Below are 19,526 nucleotides of genomic sequence, written 5' to 3' on the forward strand. Positions count from 1 at the left end.
ATTGTATATGGAAAGAGGGAAGATTCATCAGAGGTGACTCTCAACCTAGGCCACAAGGAGGAAGGCATGGCATTAAAGAAAGTCCTAAATGTGGGAAAGTTGCGTGACTGCTCTCTTCTTCCCCAGAGGGGGTGCTAAGTTGTATACTTAACTCAAGAGTTTTCAGAGCTTAGAACTTGGTAGAAAATATTTATAATTATGCATGTATAAGTTCTTCCCCGTCTGTAAGCAATAGTAAAGCCACAAGACATCTTAAAACATTTTCTAATTGGTCAATTCTGTTCACCTTTTGGATGGAAGGGCCATGGCTAACATATGAGGTTTAATTTTTATTTTTCTACAACCCACAAAGTAATTGTGTGGTAATCTTCTTTACTTCATTCCTCTTGAACTTCAAACTCTACTCTAGCAACCATATTATTCAACTGAAAATAAGTGACATTAAACATAGTATATTTATTCATTCCTCAAGTGTTATAAATTAGATTTAGATTGTTAGAACAGTAAGGGTCCTGAAAGATAATTTGGTGCAATTGCTTCATTTTATAGATAAGGAAACTGAGGTAGAAAGATCTGCCTCAAATCACATAGTAAGATAATCGTTGGCCATAGCTTTAATTCTTTTCCCATTAAGTATTTATTTTTTCAAAAAAGCTTCTTTTTTGCTTTGTCTTACTGGGTTAAAAAAACCAACATCATCAAATTCATTACCTTCAAACTCATAGCATTTTTCTTACTTTAAAACATATACCTTAACAATTCTGAAACAATGAAAAAAACAAGCAAGTGGTTGCCTTGAAGCTAATAATTCAAATTTATCTAATAATTTAAGGTCTAAAAAACACTCCCTTCATAACAGCCCTGTGAGTGTATAATACAAATGTGATTATCTCCATTTTACAAATGCAGCAACTCAAGGTTAGAGAGGTTAACTGACTTACCCATCATTACACAAATGAGACCCCACCAGGAAGCTTAAAAAAGAATAGAGTCCTTTCTTCAGAGGTAATAGTAGTTAGGGCAGAGCAGAAGGTAGTAAGAATTCAGTCTACAAAGTAGCACCATCTACCCCGCGAGTCTGCTAAAACTTAAAATAGCTATCAGCTCTGGGATACTTTCGTTTCTCTGGGGTCTTTGGGAACTCTGCAGGAAACCAGGACAAAAAGAGATTAGAACTAGAGGAAGCCACTCTAAAGGAGAGGTAGTCTTCCCAGGTAATGAGTTAACCATGCTGGCAAAAGAAAAAAAGAAAGTCAAACCCTTCCTTCTGAAATGTGAATAGTCTATCTTGGTTATAATAGCTCTTTTTAGGAAGGCAGTCCAAGAACACTGTCGGAGAGGATGCAAGAACACAAACAGTGGATTCCTTGACGATGGGATGCAAGGAAAATGAAATGTCAGAGGAGAGAGAAAACCCTTGTTACTGGGCTTTGGTTACATTCCCATTGCTACCGCCCTGGCTTAGTCCTTCACTGAATGTTCTTACCTGGGTTGTTACAATAGTCCTATAGTTTGTCTCCTATATCTCCCCATTCTAAATTATGTTACAGCTCTGACAAAATGATCTCCCTTATGCACATGTCTTATCTCTTCAGTGGCCTATGGAATAAAGTTCAAATTCCTTAGCATGACATATCAAGTCTTTTGGAATCTACTCCCTTTCTACCTTTCCAGTTCTATCTCACACCACTAACTCAACATGCTCCAACCAAACTAAGTTGCTTGTCCTTCCCTAAACAACTCGGTGCTTTTACCCATGCCATTTCTTCTGCCTAGAAAACTCTCATCTTTGTACTAGTTGTAATCCTTATCTACTCTTTAAGCTTGATTTACATGTTACCTCCTCCACAAAACCTCTCTCAATGAGAAATGATATTTCCTTCCTCAGAACCCTTACAACACTGCCCCTTTCTTAGGCACTCCCTGTGTCCTTTTTTGTAGTCTGTTTCATGCCAAAGACCATATGTCACAATCTCATCCATCTATTTGTACCAAAAAACAGTCTTTGACACTCAAATAGGTCATGTGATCAAAACACGTTATTGGTGTCTATAAAACCATGAGGTTGGGGAGCACCAGATACTGTATTCTATCAGTCAGTCTCTAAGTATTACTAAGCATTCTGGGAAAACAAAGACAGGCAAAAACAAGATCATGCCCCCAGGTATCTTACTTTCTAATGGCAGAGACAACCACGTATACACAAGATCCATACAGTGTGAATGAACAAAGTGTTTGTTTATTAAGCATTTACTACATGCAAAACAGTGTGCGAAGAGTTGAGGATACAGATAGAAAGGTCACATGGTCCTTGCCCTTAAGGGACTCACATGCCAATGAGGGGGACAACACAGATGGAAGGCTTCAGCTGCAAGTGAGGTAGAGAAGTCCTGCGGACCTAGTGTACATGGCAAAGCAGACAGGAAGGCTTCTCCTTCTGTTTCATTTCTACTGACCAAATCCTATTAGTTTCTGGTGCTAAGCCACTGGACAGTGCCAAGGACCTTGGTGACAAGAACTCTCCTTTCTGGATCTTCCGCAGCTTTGGCTGCAGCCCCTGCAGGAGCTGTTGCTAGATTGCATCTGCTCAGGGGCAGCCTCCCAGGATGATGGCTGAGGGCATGGGTCAGAAGCCCTGCCCTTCCCAGGAAAAGTACAACAGAAATACCTCTAATCCCTCTGTTCCTCAGCATTATCCCAGGCCGTTATCCTTGCTCTGGTTACACTCTCCACCCTTCTCAATCCTGACCACCTGGTGAACCAGTCCAACTCTTCAGTATCCTTGATTCTTCATTTTGAGTCCCTTGTTCCAATGTCCAACTATGGTCAATGAAACCAGGACAAACCTCAACCATGGATTATTCTCTCTCTGTTCCTAATCACATGATCCTGAATGGAACTGGACGAAATCACGAAACAGTGTAAACTGAGTCCATTTTTAGTTTAGGTCACTAAATCTCAACTAGACTCTCACTACAGCAAGGCAAGCCTACTAATCCTCCCTGATACCCTATCCCATCCATAACAGCAACTGCTCCAAACCTTTTTTCTCCTTTAGCCTCCCATGAGACATCTCCCCCTGTGCTTGATGCTGAGAATGTTGCCTCATACTATACTGAAACAACTGAAGCCATTTGCCAAGAGCTCCCTTCTCTCCTCTCCTCATCTCACATCCCTCTGACATGTTCGTCCACTATGTTATCCTTCATTCCAGTCTCTGACGATGAGGTTGTCCTTCCACTTGTCAAGGCCAATCCTTCTACACAAACCCCTGATCCCACCTACTCTGGCAGATTGTCTCCCCTGTCATCTCTAGTCTTTACTACCTCCCTGTCCACTGGCACCCTCTCTGATGCCTACAAACATGCCCAAGGCTTCACCATCTTTACAAAACCCTTATTAGATCCTGCTGTGCCCACCAGTTGTCATCAGATATCTCCCCTTCTCATCTAAACTTGGAAAAACCATCTATGATTGGTGTTTCCACTTCTTTTTTCATTCTCTCCTAAACAATATGGCTTCAGACCTTGTTATTCAACTGCAGCTGCTCTCTCCAAAGCTATCGACCATCTCTTAATTATCAAGTCTATTGGCCTCTGCTTGATCTTACACTGCTGAGCAGCTTCTCCTCCTGTACACTCTCTCATTAGGTTTCTTTCACTCTTCTCTTACTTGTCTGACCACGCCTGGGTCTCCTTTGCTGGATCTTTGTCCATGTTATGTCCACTAACTGTGGGTATCTTCCAAGGCTCTGTCCTGAGCTCTCTCTTCTTTTCTTTTCTTTTTTGATTTTTGGAGGGCAATTGGGGTTAAGTGACTTGCCCAAGGTCACACGGCTATTTTTTTGTGTTAAGTGTCTGAGGCTGGATCCTAACCCAGGTCCTCCTGACTCCACGGCCGGTGCTCTATTCACTGTGCCATCTAGCTGCCCCATCCTCTTTTCTCTCTACACTAACTTATTTATTGGCTCCCATGGGTTTAATGATCAGTGTTATGCAGCTGGTTCTCATACCTATTAATCTAGCTCAGACCTCTGTCCTAAGCTCTATTTCCACATTACTACTGTGGGACATTCCAAACTGGGTGTCCCACATGCTCAAATGAGTGCCCAGCCAGGCTGGCAGTCACCCTGGCTCATGTCTTTAGTGTCACCCTTTACTCTTCTCTCTCATTCACCCTGTATCCAGCCAGTCGCCAAACCTTATACTTCTGTTCTCTATAATACGTCCCTTTCTCTCCACTCAGTCGCTGCCCTGCTTGAGATCCTCATCATTGCTTGCCCGGACCATTCTCACTGGCCCTGTGTGCCAATCCGTGTTCTGCCGAGTCTCCTCTCTTCCCCATGTCTTTACATTATGCCGCTCCCTTCCAGGTACTCTGTGGCCTGGCAGTGTGCTCTTCCTTGCACACGACGCTGTTCCCTACTCTCTGACTGCCCCCTCCGGCTCCTAGAGCACTTGGCTCTTGAACCTTTCAGGCTCTGGTTTTTGTGACTGTCTGTCTCACTAGGATGGCAACTGTTCTTGCTTTTTTGCTATATCCCCCGCAAAATCCAGGAAGACAGGCAGCGCAGTGCCCGGCACACCGTAAGCACTTAATCAATGCCTGCTGAGTGTCAACAAGGTAATACTTCCTCTAAAACAAATTTTAACTCCTCTAAGACCTAGCAGACAGACTTTGAGAGCTGCTGAGCACAAACTTGTCATCCCAGAATCCCAGATTCATAGGTTTTGAGAGCTGGAAGGCACCTCAGGAATCATCTAGTCTAACCCTGACACAAAGGAATCTCTACTCTTAACATCCCCCCCACATAGTCCTCTGGTCTCTTGAAGCTTGAAAAGCTTCTCAAGGGGAGCTGTCCCTCAATGATGAGTGCTAGCTGTGAGGGTTTCTCCTGACATTGAGCCTCTTCACCTTCCACCAACTGCTTCTGTTTCTGAGACTGGTCCCTCCTCTGCCCTTCAAACACTGAAATACTGCTGGCATGTTCTTCCCTGACTTCTGTTCTCCAGCCTATCCATGCCAAGTTCCTTTGATTGATCTTTATATGTCATGATCTCATGATCTACCTGGTTGCCCTCCTCTGGTTCCTCTTTAGTTTATCAATATCTTTCTTAAAGCACAGTGCCCAGAACCAACTATGGTACTTCAAATGAAGTCTTCTCCTGATGCAGCCTGAAATTGCATTGGCTTTTTTGGCAGCACCTCACACTGCATACCCATGTTGTGCTGGGGGTCCTTTAAAACCTCCAGATCCTATTCTTACCAACTGCTGCCCATCCACACCACCATCCCCACCTTATAGCAACAGGGCCGAATTTTTTTGTACCCAAGTTTAAAGACTTTACATTTATTGCTACTGAATTTCATCTTTATATTCAGTCTAATACTGTCAAGATCCTTTTGGATCTTAACTCTGCCATCCAATCTGTTTACTATCCCTCCCTAGCTTTGTGTCACCTACAAATTTAATGAGCATTCTTTCTATGCCTTTATCCAAGTCGCAGATAGAAATGTTAAAGAGCAGAGAGGGTCAAGGAATGAGGTATTCCCCTGGAGACCTCATGCTATGGAACCATTAACAGCTACTCTTTGAGTGGGCCATCTGGATAATATTACCTAGATCATGGGTGGGGAACCTGAAGCCTTGAAGCCACGTGTGGCCCTCTAGGTCCTCAAGTGCAGACCTTTGACTGAATCCAAACTTCACAGAACAAATCCTTTTAAAAATAGATTTGTTCCGTAAAACTTGGACCCAGAAGGCCAAACGTGACCTCGAGGCCACAGATTCCCCAACCCTGAGTCCTAGATAATATAATCCACTGATCCATATAATAGTATTATATATTTTATCAAAAGTTTTGCTAAAATCTAAGCAAATTAGATCTACAACATTAACCTACTAGTTTAACAATCCTGTCAAAAAAGAAAATGAGGCTAGTCTGGGATGACTTGCTCTTGATAAAGGAGTAGTTCTTTGGAATCACTGCTTTTTTTTTTCCCTAGATATTCACTAATCATCTTTAATGATCCCTTTTTTTTTTTTTGCTTTTTGGAGGGCAATTTGGGTTAAGTGACTTGCCCAAAGTCACAAGGCTAGTAATTGTGTTAAGTGTCTGAGGCCAGATTTGAACTCAGGTCCTCCTGACTCCAGGGCCAGTGCTCTATTCACTGCACCACCTAGTCGCCCCTCTAGAATTTTTCCAGGAATTGAAGTCAAGATCACCAAACTAGAGTAGAGTACTCTTCTTTAAAAAAAAATTGGGACATCAGCACTTATCCAGTCTTGTGGTACCTCCTTCCATTTTCCATAATCTTTCAAATATCACTGATAGTGGCTATGCAATCATTTCTGCCAATTCTTTCAGGAACCAAGATAACTCTACATCAGCTAGGCTGATACCTGGACAACAAACATACCAGATATACATTACAAGGTCCATACTTAAAACTTTTCTACCTTTATAGGACTTTCCAGAACTTATAATCTGCTGGCATAACCTTTGAGAACATAGGGTCCTCTGCATACCACAATGAAGCATCAAAGTAGGACTTTAGCAAAGGAGATACAAATGTAAAAGATTATTTGAATCTATATTATAAGGCCCTGAAATCACTACACTAAATCAACAGAATCTTAAGTGTGGCCTAAATATTGCTTAAGGGGAACACAGAAAAGTATAGAGAGATAGATGTATTAGAAAGGGACCCAAGAAGACGTCAAATATAAGCTTTGCCTGAAGGGTGAAAACTTTTAGTGAGGAGAAACTCATTACCGTATGAAGTAGCCCCCTCCGTTCTCAGACAGCTTTGTTTATTAAGGACTGCTTGTGACATACACTAGGTACTTCTGCTAGTTGCTCTTGTTACTGTTTGGCACAGCAGAATAGCCATCTCAACAAAAGCCATAAAGCTTTGCCAGTAATGCAAGCTGGATTATTGAGAGTGCCAAGAAGCCAAGGAAGTGCAGTGACAAGAAGAAACAAGGTGGATAATTAAATTGAATTAGATAATTGGATGTCTGCTTGTGGCTTGCTTCTGACTATATTAAGATGTGGCAGGCATATGCTAACTAATAATTAAAGACAGCTGTGAGGATAGACTTGTCCTATCTTGAGGAAAGCCTGGGAGCCTGCTCTAAATAAATTGTCTTTTTAGGAATCTTCAGTGGAGTTGAGAGACTTAGCCACAGGAGCTCGTCACAGTGGTGAGGTAATTTGCTCACCAAAAAGAAGACAAAGGGTCTAGCTTCAGATAAACGTGGAAGACAGGGAGAAATGTGCCATGACCTGCAGAAATTGTGCCATGTTCATCTGTCTCACAGGACGAAGAAAAATCTCTACTCTACAAAGTGTAAGTTAGTCTACACACTAGAAGAGAAGGCAAAAAAGAATGGAGGGGAGTATCTCTACTCTCCAGATGACCAGGATGAATAAATACTTCCTTGAAAATGTGGAAGAAAAACTTCCAAGAAGAAATAAACAAGAAAAAAGATGTAAAAAAACATGCAAGGAATACTAATCTGTTAGGGGGTTAGAATAGGGAGGAGCATGACACACAGAAAAGGAAAGCCCATTGAAAATTTAGACCTAAGTAACAGATGAGAGCTTCTTTTCATGGAGGGGGCAAGTTGGGTCATTTTAGTAAGAAACTACTTCTTGTGTTCCAGGGATGATGATGAGGATCCACAGATCCCATCAAATGAGAGGTCATCCAGTAATGACTAGAAGAAAAAAGGATGGAGCAGTGATTTGTTGACTTGATAGCAGCATGGTAAGTGTGCTCTCCTCACAAAGCACGTAGCAGGGACATGATAGGATGCCTTCTGGGTCTTGTTAAAACTGAAGGTGACTATTTCCTCCTGGTGATTCATGTGGGGACAAAGGATACTATAAAAGGGAATTGTGAGAAGGCAACACCAAAGATTATAAAGTCTTGGGCAAGAAACTGAAGACCCAAGAGTCTTGAGGAAAGTTTTAACCACTATTGCTGATTGAAGGTACTGTAGTGTTGATTGAAGGTAGTAAAAAAAAGGTAGAATTGGGAAGTATTCTGTCAGGATATTGTCTGAGAACAGGAGTTGGAATTTTGTACTATGGCTTAAAATATAGGATTGATGGTTAGGGGCATAGTACACCTAACAAAGGTTGGTAAAAAATATGTTTGCTTGGAGCCATGCAACTCTAATGAAGAGAACTTTAAACTGAAAGGGGAGAGAGAGGGAGAAAACAGGCCATATATATGTGACAAGCCTATACCAGAGATTAAAGGAAAAAAGAATAGCAGAAGAGAGGAACAATTATTCATGAGAAACAATATCCAAGAAGACAGGCAGCAAAGGCAGCAATAAAACACATGGCCTCAGATGTCTATATAGAAATGTACATAAATATGGGTAATGAATGAATGAACTAGAGATTCAGACACAAGAAAGCAAATCTGATGTCAGATAGATCAATAAAAATTATTGAGATGGAACTTCTAACAGAATTTGGCCATGGAAGTACATTTTATTTAGAAATTATAGAAGAGATAAAAATGGTGGTTGTTCTGTGTTGTTTATTAAGAAGATATACTCATGAGATTAAATCTGAGAATGCATTTGGGTAAGGCTCAAAGGAAAAAGAGGGATACTGTTGTAAGAGACTACCTGGATAGAAAGGAATTTGATGAGTTTAGGAACCAGATAACAAACCTGAATGAAGGCTTGGCTTTGTAGTGATTTGAGTCTTCAGCAATATGGACATCTTTTGGACTTCTCATCTGTGTTCATTGGAGTAATAATGATATGAATTGTAGGGGTAAGGGACCGTTCAGTGAAAGAGTCTGTGATAGAAGCCACTTCAGATTTTGGGAAATATTTCATATGCCTCAGAAAAGGTAGGTAGGATTCAAAATACTGGGTAGGTAAACTCACCCAATAAGGACAGAAAGCTCTCCAGAATGACAGTTAGTGGACCCAACCAGAGCTGATTAGGATAAAGAGGAAAAGGGGGAAAATTGCCAAAAAAGAATGATATGCTTATATAGGGTACTGATCAACTAACCCAAATTTTTAAAAATAAATGTTCAGAAGATGGTAAAAGCAAAGCAGATTAACAACTGAGGATGGGTAGAAAAGAGCAGGCTGATGGTCCTGTAAGAGTGTCAGCTACATTTGGGACAAAAAGTAGATCAAAGAAAGGGAGGACTGCTGCTGAAGCTAGAGGGTCTGAAAATAAGAGATAATGTTGAGAAGGCTGAACGTCTCAGCAATTATTCTGCTTTTCTGTTTCTTACAAAAAGACAGATATTCACAATGGGAAGGATAGAAAAATAGCTAACAGGGAGATGAAAATGAAGATAAGTGAAAAGTTGGTAAGTTAACACCTAGCTGTCCCCAATGAGTTCAAGGCATTAGACCCAGAGAAACTACATCCTAGGATACAAAGAAAATCCCCTGAACAACAGCAAAACAACCTTCTCCTCCTTGCCAAAACCCCAGATCCTAAATCCTGGCAAATGGGACTGCTGGGCCCTTGTCAAGCTATTTTTGAAGGACTCTGGGGAATTAGTAGAGAGCTTAAAAGAATGGAGAAGTGCAAATATTCTGATTTTCAAAAAAAGTAAAGAGTGAAATCTATCAACTGTAGGCTAGTGAGCTTGAATCTAGTTCCTAGTACAGTTCTGGAATACATTATTAAAACAATGGTTTTGAGCCTTTAGAAAGGAAAATAATGATCAATAAAATTCCAGAAAACTTCATTAAGAAATTGTCGTGTTTGACTAACCTAATTTCCATTTTTGATAGGGAGTATAGCCTTTTAATTAGAGATTCATAAAATCAGGGGAATGTTATAGACATTATATAGTACTGTATACTAAGATTTAAGTAAGGCACTAGACAGATAGCAGTGTGTCATGGTGGAAAGTACACAGGATTTGGAGTCAGAGGATCTGGGTTAAAATTCCAGTTCTGTTTCTTACTATAATCTGGATGTCTCTGGGCAATCCTCTTAACCTCCCTGTGCCTCAGTTTGTCATCTATAAAATAAAGGGTTGGACTAAATGGTCTCTATGGGCCTTTTAAATCCTATGGCAAGAAGTTTCTTATGCTATTCTTGTAGTTAAGAGAGAGTGATGTGGGTTAGATAACAGTACAGTTAGGTAGGCTCAGAACTGGTTGCGTGACTAGACCCATAAAGAAATGGGCCAGATGTCGAGTGGGATAGAAGGCTCTTTTCTGCTTTCTATACACATTTGCTTTTGATGACTTCCTCAGTTCCCATGAGTTCAATGATCATTTCTACGTAGATGACTCTGAGATCTCTATATCCAGCCCTGGTCTCTTAAGCATCAGGCCTATATTGCCAACTGCCAACTGGATGTCCCATCAGTACCTCAAACTTAACATGTCCAAAACAGAAAACAGAAATCATTATCTCCCCTCCTCCCCTTGCCACACCCCCCCCAAACCTATTCTTCTTTCTACCTTCTCTTATTTTTGTTAAGGGTACCACCATCTTTCTCATCATCCAGGTTCACAATACTGGAGCCATTCTCTACTCTTCACTCTCCCTTAGCCTCCACACCCAAATCAGTTGCCAAGTCTTGTTGATTCTGCCCCTACAACACCTCTTGAATCTCTCCATTTCTCTTCCCTAACATGGCCACCACTCTAGTTCAGGCCCTCATCACCTCTCACCTGGCCAATCGCAACAGCCCCTAACTGGTGTCTCTGCCTCAAGCCTCTCTCCCCTCCAATCCCTCCTTCAGACAGTTGCCAAAGTCTTGTTTCTAAAGCACAGATATGACCATCTCACTTCCCTTAATAAACTTCAATATCTCCCAGATGCCTCTCAGATGAAATACAAACTCTCTCTTTGGCACTGAAATCCTTTTAAACCTTGCTCCAACCTGCCTTTCCAGGCTTATTAAACATTACTTCTTTTCACATACTCTACAGTCCTGTCCAACTGGCCTTTTTGCTGTTCCTCACAATGCTAATCCATCTTCAGCTTCCATGCCTCTGCTCAAGTTGGAAGGCATGAATGTTCCTTGCTCTCATCTACCTAAATCCCCAGCTTTGTTCAAAGCTCAGCTTGAGTGTGGACTCCTCTTATGAAGAGTCTTATCTTCTTAGGCCAGAATGATTCCCTCCAGATACTTGTTAGCATATGTCAGAGCACTGGGAATATTGGATTAAACTCAAAACAGAGCAGACACCTAAGACACATCAGAGTGGCAAAAGACCCAGTGTCCTTATGCCACTGAAAAGCTGAGACAAATCTACTGTTTTGTTTTGAAAAATAGGTTTTCTAAATATTCTACCGCCATAGAGATACCAGGCCTAGAGGACTTGGACCAAATTAAGATTCAGGTTAGCTGGAGACTGGCGGATTAGGAATTAAATCACACAGCATGCATGAATTGTATGCATTCTGCATCCATGCAGCCACATGCTTGCATTTCTGTAGCTTTCTCAATAGACATTGAGATGTGATTAGGAAAGCAGCTCAGGCAATGAACATCACTCCTTCTTGAAATCATGCCTTAGTTGGTTACGTGACACCACAGTAAGCTTGTTTCCAAGGACTATAAACAATCCTATCAAAACAAAGGTGTTGCTATTGTCCTGATAGGCCCTGCAGTACTTTAGGACAGTCCCCCTGAGTATAGGGGTGGGCAGAGGGAAATACAAAGATCCCATTGCAAAGTGTTCTTGGGGTCTCATTGGCACTATCCCATCTATTTCTTTTGAGACTCTGGTAAAAAATAAAACATCTTGGTGCCAGGCTCCAGGCTTTTCACTCTGTTAGTGACTACTACTACATTTGGAGGACTATGTGTTTGTGGATGGAGATCTAATACATGCAGCTAAGAGATACCATACCTCTTTTCCTGTCCACCTCTGTCCATTCATCTATACGAAGCATATAAAAAAGAAAACACCAGTTCATGAAGCAAGGGCATTTTTTTTCAAATGAAGTTTTTTAAAAGACACCAACTCTTAACTAGCCAAACAATAGAATGCCATTTAAAAAATATTAGCATTTCAAGTCTGCCAAGAAAGCTTTGCCTCTCATTGGCACCTTTTAAAAGGAAGAGAGAAAGCATTATTGGCATCTTCTAGGCAGGGTCAGAGCCTAAAGAATGCTTTAGCACTCTAGAGCAGTAGTGGGGAGAAGAAAGGAAAGGTTCAGTAGATTCAGCTATCAGAAGGTTCAACTGAGGGGTTCTTTTTTAATAGCTCAAGATGTTTCTTCTAGTGCTATGCAGGCATGCAACACTGAAAATAACTCCATTATGAAGAATGCACCACAGAAGGGAAGGGTGTGTGTGTGTGTGTGTGTGTGTGTGTGTGTGTGTGTGTGTGTGTGTAACAGAACAAAAGGCAGACAGTACGATGTATAGACTCATTCCATGCATCCTGATTTCTTCAGCTCAGTTTCCTCTTCAGCTAGAACTTTTCAAGTTGGGCAACTTTCAAATAAATAAAACAAGAGCCCCTCCAAACAAACAAACAAACAAAAAAACCAATCAAACAAAAAAAACTAAGAGGGCAAGGGCAATATCTGTATTTACTACATTTCCCATTTGCAAAGCAAGGCAAGTTAAGTGACAGATGGATTTCTGAACAGAATATTCCCAAGGATAGCTGGTCAAGCCAGGTACTCACAGGATCACTCACTCAAAGGAAGAACAAATTTAGCAGAATTCACTGGTTTGAAAAGTCCTTGAAAATCCCACTTCTTTTATGTTTGAAGTAGTTTTAAAAAATTTCTCCTTTTCTACCAAAGTCCCTCTGACACTGATTAGTAACCAAAATGGATGAGAAATAATTTTTATCTCTAATCTAGTTTGTTCAGAGATTTAAATAAATGAAGGCACACATGTAATATATCTATTGAGAAATCAGTAATTATTGAAGACATTTATAGCCAGAAGGAGTTTTTGATGTTATGACAAAAGGATGTTTATAACTTTTTGACATACATGGAATACAAGGGGCTAATTCTAGCCAACAGTGTTGTAAGACAATAGTTCATAACGACACTCTCCAGTATTAGTTTATTTAGTAGCAAAATGATTACATCCTAGAGAATCAACAACTGTAAAATTCACCACCTTTCCTGTGAGTTATGGTGATCGAGAGTGAAAGATTTATGAAGCAGCACCATGAGCCTGGCTTCTCTGAAGCTGATAGTGATGTCTTGGGCATTCTATCAAAGTTTATTTCTTTCTTTTATGTTTGCTTAGGAGGCAGGTTTGAACGGTAGACTTTTGGGAACTCAAAAAAATATTGAAAAGCTGTGGAATTTCCCCTTTTTCCCTGTTATATTTCGTGCTTGGGAATAAAGTGATACTGCAAAGAACTCATCTTGTCTGAAGGACATTCAGTCTGTTTACCTGCTGCTGAGAGAGTTGGTGAGGGAGCAGGTGGTGAAGAATGAGTCCACTGGCAATAAAGCCCATGTCCAGCAGATGTCTCCATGGTGCTGTTTTTATGGCCAATCTCCTCCTAGGCTCCAGAGTGCCCATTTGCACTCAAGAGTGTAACTAAAGCTCTATTCTCCAGCTGACTTCTTTGTCTAGTTTATGGGATCACAGGATTAAAACTGGGAGGGACCATAAAGGTCACCTAGTCACCCCCTCATTTTACAGATGAGGGCCCTGAGGCCTAGAGAATGCCTTTAGGCATTGAGTAAAAGATCTGAAATAAACTCCTATCCAATAATCTTCCCACTGCACCATACTGTCTTCGGCTCCACCACATCTTTTACAATTGGAATCCCCTAGGAGTGTACTCAGTATGCACGTACAGTAATTACAGGAGGCACTCAATAAATATTGGTTGGTTGATCGATCTTAGGAGGCCTTGTATTTCCTTGGAAAGAGGAAGGATGTACCACATGCCTCTCCTAGGTCCTTTCTGGCTCTATTCCTCTGTGAGTTTGAACTCATAGCTCCATTTTAAGGAGTATTTTTTGGACTAAAGGGTCCCAAGATGATCTGGAATCATAAATATAAAAACAGAACCTATCCTAGATAGTGACAACTAGTTGATAAGCTCCCCGTTGTCTGCATTCTTAAAGTCACAGCCAAGTTATTTCACCTCTCTATAAGGTCAGTTTCCCTACTTGTAAAATGAGAAATGCAAAAATGTCGTAGAAACTTATTTTTATAAGTGTTTTTAAGAGGGGAAGAGTACAGAAACACAACATCCTTACTCTTGCTTAAACTTTTACAATAGTTAGTGGGCAGCCCTCAAAAGTTGCTCCATTGAGGCTGAACTTGCTTTCTGTTGAATTCCAAAACAAAGACCATACTAAGTGTGGAGCCTAGAGCATCTTCACTGAAGATGCTAGACCATGGATGACTTCCATGAGATATGTCAAGACTGTCTGATAAGGAAAATGTTGCTAGAAGAAAATCCCCTCATATACACGTACGTGTATATATATGTATAAAAATATATATATACATGCATATATATGTGTGTAAATTTTTTGTTGGGCAGTACATGAATGAAGGGTCTGCAGGAAAGGGTGACAAAAAGGTTTGTTGGGGTGGGGTTGTAGGCAAGGAGATGCAAACAAAAGACTGCTGGAACTTGTATAGGATCATAGATCTAGAACAGACTTCAGAGGGCCAACCATTTCATTTTATACATGAGGAAACTGAAGCCCAAGGAGGTTAATTAGCATGCCTTAGGTCACACAAGTAGGAAGTCAGATGCGGGATTTGAACCCAGATACTGACTCAAAAGCTTCCACTGTACCATGCTGCTCTTTTACTATCACTGCTTTGGGGATGAGATTTGGTGTCTTGGAAATGGATTATTACCTTTCCAATCTCAGGAATCCACGTCTTGAATCAGCACAGTTCACATACTTCTCAGAGAGGTTAAGGAATTCCCCAGTAAGACCTAAGACCTCCGTAAATCATCTTATTTGGCCACAGGATGCTACACAGCATTTCAACTTTCCACAATGACTAAAGATAACTTGTAGGATCAGTTCCAACTCTTGTGGGAAAAGGATGGAGAAGAAAACATCTTAGCAGGGAGACACAAGACTTTTCAGCTGGGAAGGGAGGTTGCTGGGAGGATGCCTAGGCTGCAAAAAGCTGTGTTATAGGAGTATCAGGAGGTCTCATGCTAGGGAATAAAGACCATTAAGGAAAAGACAGCTGTGGGCAAAGGAAGGGAATACAGTGGGTCTTGACCAGGGAACTATGGGAACTAGGGTCCTTATTGAGAATAGCAATTGTTGGAAAGCAGTGTCAAAGTAGCAAATGAGATAAGATGTGAGATAGGTAACATTCTTTATACAACTTAAATCACTGTTACACATCACAGTTATTATTATTATATGGCACATACTAGTACTAGTACTACTACTACTACTAGTACTACTACTACAGCAGTTCTGCTACTGCAAATAATAATAACTTTATTGTTAACAAGTTCTTCCAGTTTGGAGAAGGAGAATCAAGCAAGACTAGGGACAGAGGGACTGTGTGTATAAGATCAGGAATCCTGAGGGAAACGAGTCATCCAGTTTTAAAGGGTTGGGTGATTGAGGAGTAGTGTCCCAGTTTGAGAGGGAAGGTGCTGAGGGAGTAAAGACTGAGGTGAGGCTGTCAGGCAAACAGTATTTTCAGTTTTAATGGGAAAGTATTGGGTCTCCCAGTTCTAAGGATAAGGTAATGGAGAACAGAGTCTGAAGGGAGACAGTGTGTGGTAAGGGAGCAGGGTCCTCTAGTTTTAAGTGGTGGTATCTAAAACACAGAATTTGAATGGAAGGTCTGAGGTGATGGGGGTTTGATTTTAGAAAGTTTCAGACAGCATACTGCTAGAGCAAAATCCCCCAGTCTTTAAGGATGGGATCAGGGAAGCAGAGTGTGAGGACTGGGGTCTGAGGTTCACCATGGCCTGAGAAAGGGGTCCAAGGACAACCTCTTTCACTCTAGAATGTACAGGACCTGCAGAGGATTTGGGAGAGGATTTTTTTTTTTGCCTTTTTTTGTTTGTTTGTTTTTGGAGGGGGAAGGTAGGGAAATTGGGGTTGAGTGACTTGCCCAAGGTCACACAGCTAGTTTTGTGTTAAGTAACAGAGGCTGGTTTCGAACTCAAGTCCTCCTGACTTCAGGGCCGATTCACTGCGCCACCTAGCCGCCCCTTTTTGTTTTTTTTGAAGGAGAGTTTCAGGGTATAGAGTTTAAAGAGGGGGTCTAGAAGCAAAATCTCTCACTTTTTTGAGATGGTCACAGAGAACAGCTTTCCTGGTTTGGGGGGAAGCCATCTAGAGGAGCAGCATCCATTAATTTTGAGGGTCTCAGGGACCAGGGTCCTCTGCTTTTGAGGAATTATTAAGAAACAACAGCTGAGGATGGTTCATGGTGAAGGATCTTCCGCTTTGGAGGGCTTTGAAGGGGGCTTTGGGGGAGCATCATCTGAAGATTCCTTGCTTTGGGGAAGGGTCTGGGGATCTCAGGGAGCAGAATCTCCTGAAGTTTTTTTTTGGGGTGGGAGATCCAGGGGAGCATTGTTTCCAGTTCCTGAGAGAGGCCTTAGAACAATCTCCTGTTTTGGGGGGACCCTGCAGCCGCATCCCCAGCCTCTGGGGGGTCTCAGGGGCAGTCTCCTGTTTTGGGGGCCCCTGCAGCCGCATCCCCAGCCTCTGGGGGGTCTCAGGGGCAGTCTCCTGTTTTGGGGGCCCCTGCAGCCGCATCCCCAGCCTCTGGGGGTCTCAGGAGCAGTCTCCTGTTTTGGGGGGCCCCTCAGCCGCGTCCCTAGCCCCGGGGGTGCCGGGCAGCCGAGCCCCGGCTCCGCCGGCTCTCTCACCTTTGCGGGCCTTGTCGCCCGGGATGTTCTGCGCCCGCAGGCGCTGGTCCAGGATGTAGAGCATCTCCCCGCCCAGGTTCAGGAAGAGAAGGGGCAGCGACCGCACCGACATGGCGTCACGGGGCCAGGACCGGGGCGAGGGCCGGGACGGGAGCGGGAGTCGGGGCTGGCCGCGGGGAGCCGGGGCACCGGGCACCGGCAGAGCCGCGAGTGCTGAGGGCAGACCGTGCACAGGCGTCCCAGACACTCGGTTGCCAAGGCAGCGCCAGGGCCGGGGAGAAGCGACCAATCAGAGCGCTGTTTGTTGGGAGGTGGGCGTCTTAAGGGGGCCGGGGTGCAGGGCGGGAGAAGCCCTGGTTCACCGACATTTAAAGGTCGGGCGGGAGCCGAGCCTAGGGCCCCCGCGGGCGTCTCGGGGTTGGGTGGTGGGGCTGCGGAAGCCCCCTCCTGTAGAAGCGCCAGGCCGGGGGTTTGAGCTTTCATTCATTTCAGGGAGCTGAGACAGAAAGAACGCTGGGCTCGGAGTCGGGGGACCTGGGTTCAAATTCTGTCTCCGAATAGTACTGTGACCCTGGGCAAATAGAGTTAATCCTCCTTTTATCTGTGTGACTTTGGGCCAGTCCCCTTTGTCTCCTAGGCCTCGGTTTCCTCATCTGTAAAAGGAGGGGTTTGGACAACATGATCCCTGAAGTTCCTGCAGTCCTAAACCAATGGTTCCGAATCAATTCCACAAGCATTTATTAGCACCTACTGTATGCACCGCCCCATGAGAATTCCTTCCCTAAATCGACGTTATTTTGGGAGATGGACAAAGCTCAGGGAGAAAAGTAAAGGACTGATGCTGGAAAGACCAGGACCTCCTGACAGAAAAGGGAAGACAAATAAGGAAACTGAGACCAGGACCTCTGGGGGTCTAGCAGCCTGGCTCCTTCTGCCCAGGGGAGCAGGGGCAGGTGGGTGATTGGAAGAGCGGGAGAAACGTGGGAATGAGTTCTGCCCTCCGTCTGCTAAATGAAGGAGCCAGACTTCTTTACTAACAGTCATTTCAACCACTGCTCCAAATCGATTTCATAGAATTGTTAAGTCAGGAGACCTGGGTTCAAATTCTGCTTTGAAGTTACTAGATAGATATGTTACCACTAGGCAAGTCATTTAGAGGCAGTGTGGTGTAGTGGAGAGACGACTCAGTCTGGCTGGAAGAGTTGAGTTTGAATCTTCGTCTTTAGATCTCTGTGTGACCCTATTTGGGGTTTTCTTGGCAAAGATACTGGAGTGGTTGCTATTTCCTTCTCCAGCTCATTTTACAGATGAGGAAACAGAGGCAAACAGGGTTAAGTGACTTGCCCAGGGTCACACAGCCAGTAACTCTGAAGTCAGATTTGAACTCAGGGAGATGAGTCTTCCTGACTCTAGGCTCTGGGCTCTATCTGCTGTGCCACCTAGCTGCCCCTAGCTTTAGATCTATGATCCTTTAATTTTCTCATCTATAAAATGGGGATCACCTACTTGCCCGTTAGGAAACCATTTTGCAAACCTTTAAATTCGATATAAACCTGTTATTCCATTTTGAAAAAAAAAAATTCATTTGTGAAGATGATCCACAATCAACAAAGTCCCCTTTGATTTGAACTATTGTTTTTACATCACAATCCATTACATTCTGAACTCCTTGAGGGATCACAATGCTTTTTTGCCTCTTTTTGCATCCATAGCAACCTAGAACAGTTCTTGGCATATAGTCGGTGCTTTATAAATGTTGACTGACTATATCACCTCTGATAGCAAGACATCCTTTGTAACAAAGAATAAAAAAGGGAAAAAATAAATGAACCAACATATTAACTGAGGTTGAGAGTAAATGCAATGTTCTATAGGTAGAGTCCCTCTCTGTTGAGGGATATTCAAGAACTCTGTATTTCCTTTATCTGCTCGTAATCTTTTTTTTTTCTAGCTTTTACTATGGCTCACTTTCTAGACCTACCTTGGATCCTCTGACCTACGATGCATCCCTCTACTCTTTTGTACTGTCTCTGGCCATTGTCCTTGCTCTGCTGATTTTGACCTTTTGGTGAACCAGTCCAACACTATACAGTCCTCTCCTCTTGAGTCTCATGCTCTCTTGTCCTATTGCTGATCCTGCCAAACCAAACCCCAGCCATGGATTACTATCACATCTACCTCCTTCCTTCCTACTCACATGCTATTAAATTGGAGGGAATCATCAAAATGTTGACTACAAATCAATGCTAGCTAATCTCAAATGGGTCTTCATTACAGCAGAGCAATTCTCCTTAACACCTAAACCCACTGACTTCAGCCACCAGCCAAGAGTTTCCCCCTTTTTTTCCCTTCTCATTTCATATCCTTCTCCTCTTTCAAATCTCTTGTAATCTTAGTTTCTAATCTCATCATTTACCTGAAACTTCTCTTCCCAGTTACCAGTGATTTCTTAATTGCTAAATCTAATGGCTTCATCCTCAGCTTCTCCAGTCTTTGATACCATTGACCCCTTTCTGCATGAACTCTCTTGGTTCTTCTTCATTCATGACTCCTCAGCCTCTTGTAATGGATCTTCATTCATGTATCCCACTAACTCTGGGTCCTCTTCTCTCAACCTTGGAGATCTCATCAGTTCCCATGATTTCAATGAGTTCCCATTCAATGAGCATCTCAATGGCCGATGATTTCTAGATGTCTT

At 42.6% G+C, this 19,526-nt stretch overlaps 1 protein-coding gene across 1 annotated transcript in view; it reads right to left on the reverse strand.

Annotated features, from left to right (window-relative positions):
- The window catches only part of OSCP1 (organic solute carrier partner 1), a 45,706-nt gene extending 28,629 nt beyond the window's left edge, over window positions 1-17,077 (reverse strand). The window contains exon 1 of the mRNA XM_069067954.1: window positions 16,829-17,077. Within this exon, the coding sequence (XP_068924055.1) occupies window positions 16,829-16,940 (112 nt within the window). The 5' untranslated portion in view covers window positions 16,941-17,077. The remainder of the gene's footprint in view (window positions 1-16,828) is intronic.
- Between the last annotated feature and the right edge of the window lie 2,449 nt (window positions 17,078-19,526).

This window comes from Petaurus breviceps, unplaced genomic scaffold (genome assembly GCF_028583685.1).
Source record: "Petaurus breviceps papuanus isolate PSGF00001 unplaced genomic scaffold, PetGlider_PUasm1.0 90760, whole genome shotgun sequence".
NCBI lineage: Eukaryota > Metazoa > Chordata > Mammalia > Diprotodontia > Petauridae > Petaurus > Petaurus breviceps.